This window comes from Austrofundulus limnaeus, unplaced genomic scaffold (assembly GCF_001266775.1).
Source record: "Austrofundulus limnaeus strain Quisiro unplaced genomic scaffold, Austrofundulus_limnaeus-1.0 Scaffold9, whole genome shotgun sequence".
Classification (NCBI taxonomy): Eukaryota; Metazoa; Chordata; class Actinopteri; order Cyprinodontiformes; family Rivulidae; genus Austrofundulus; species Austrofundulus limnaeus.
The window spans coordinates 1,608,296-1,609,945 of NW_013952411.1; the positions used below are offsets into that span (position 1 = coordinate 1,608,296).

Sequence of the window (1,650 nt, forward strand, 5' to 3'; positions counted from 1 at the left end):
CTTAAGTATCAAAAGTAAATTTCTGACACAAAATCTACTTAAGTATTAAAAGTAAAAGCACTGAGTAAAAGTGAGCAGATTTTCCAAAATGACATTTATTGGGAGGTGACTTCTCAAAAAATATTTTTTTCTAACAGTGTGCAGTTGTGATGGGTTGTGCACAAGCTAATAGGGTGTCATAATGGTATATATTAATACTTCTCATCCAACCACAATTAAATTCACTCTATCCAGGAGACACAATTTATCAGGATAGTATTTTTAAGTAGTAACAACTTGAAATAAAATAGGAGTAACGACTTTCTACTTCTTACCTTTTTTAAAAAAATGTAGTGAGTGGAAAGTACAGATAATTGTGTAAAAATGTAAAAAGTAAAAGTAAAAAGTATGCTGAAAAATAATTACTCAAGTAAAGTACACATACCCAAAAATTCTATTCAAGTACAGTAACAAAGTATTTGTACTTAGCTACATTACAACTCTGTATTATATTATATTTTGGCAGCACGATGGCTCAGTGGTTAACAGTGACGCCTCGTCCTGGGTTCAGACCTGGCGTCTTTCTGTGTGTAGTTTGCATGTTCTCCTCGTGTTTGTGTGGGTTTTCTCTGGGTACTCCAGTTTCCCCCACGGTACAAAAACATGTACAATAGGTTGCCTTCAGGCCCAGGTCTCCCTTAAAAATGAGATTTGTGATATCAATGGGATTTACCTGGTTAAATAAAGTAAAATAAAATAAATAAATATATGTTTATCCAGCTGTTCCTGGAACCCTTTTAAAAAACTATACATTAATGTGATTGGTTGAAAAAGTCAAAAAATCAAACTATTTTTCTCCCATGCCAGAAGGACAATTATTCATTTTACAGTGTTGACAAAAAGCATTTATCTGTGTGTTAGCAAAATATCTCACGAGCCACTGAAGAGATTTTAATGAAACTCTCAAACGACCGATTAACTCACTTGATTCAAAATGGCTGCCACAAAGAAATGCGCTTAGATGACACTAAAATAGTTACAACTCAGTCCACTTTAGAGATCATGACCATAAACAAACCTCCAAGAGATTTGTTTAAAGCCTCAGCATGCAAGGCAGTGGATGATATGAATGCCAGTGTTATAATGGTTTTTTGTGGCATGTTTTTTGCAAAACAACTTGTTTATTTCCTTTTATTCTGAGCGGTATGGTGACTGGTCAGCTAAATATGTACACTTGTGATTTCTATTGTGTGTCAAAAGTGAAGGACAACAAAGGATGTAAAAACAGACATTTAAGTGGTTGCATTCGGAGGAACACGCACCATACTGTGGTCTGTGACGATCATGACCTCCAAATACTTCATCTCCTCAAATACGCTGCGAGGCATCTGCAAAACAAAACAGCAATGATGCGGTGATTTAAAACCTGTAATCTGAGGTCGCGTTACTACCGCTGGTTTTACCGACAGACTACGAGTCATGATCGTAAACACGAGGGGGAAGTAAAAGCGTTGCATAAGTTCACAGGGTGGGTACGACAGAAACGTACTGCTCGCTTTTTCCTGCGCTTCAGCCAGGACCACTCATCGAGCTCTGAGAGAAGCTGTTCATCCTCCACTGGAAACACACACACACACACACACACACACACACACACACACACACACACAC

General features: G+C 37.3%; 2 protein-coding genes across 7 annotated transcripts in view; one reads left to right on the forward strand and one right to left on the reverse strand.

Annotated features, from left to right (window-relative positions):
* adam23b (ADAM metallopeptidase domain 23b) overlaps nucleotides 1–1,650 on the reverse strand; it is a 45,384-nt gene that overhangs the window by 29,480 nt on the left and 14,254 nt on the right. For all 6 annotated transcript variants that reach the window (XR_001309737.1, XM_014001435.1, XM_014001437.1 and 3 more), the window contains exons 8-9: nucleotides 1,529–1,596; nucleotides 1,302–1,367 (exon numbers count right to left, since the gene is read on the reverse strand). Coding sequence is in view for 5 of the 6 variants with exons in the window: in XM_014001435.1 (XP_013856889.1) it covers nucleotides 1,302–1,367; nucleotides 1,529–1,596 (134 nt within the window). In the remaining variant the exon portion in view is untranslated. The remainder of the gene's footprint in view (nucleotides 1–1,301; nucleotides 1,368–1,528; nucleotides 1,597–1,650) is intronic.
* The window catches only part of cmklr2 (chemerin chemokine-like receptor 2), a 45,296-nt gene that overhangs the window by 14,004 nt on the left and 29,642 nt on the right, over nucleotides 1–1,650 (forward strand). The gene's annotated exons all lie outside the window — the stretch shown is intronic.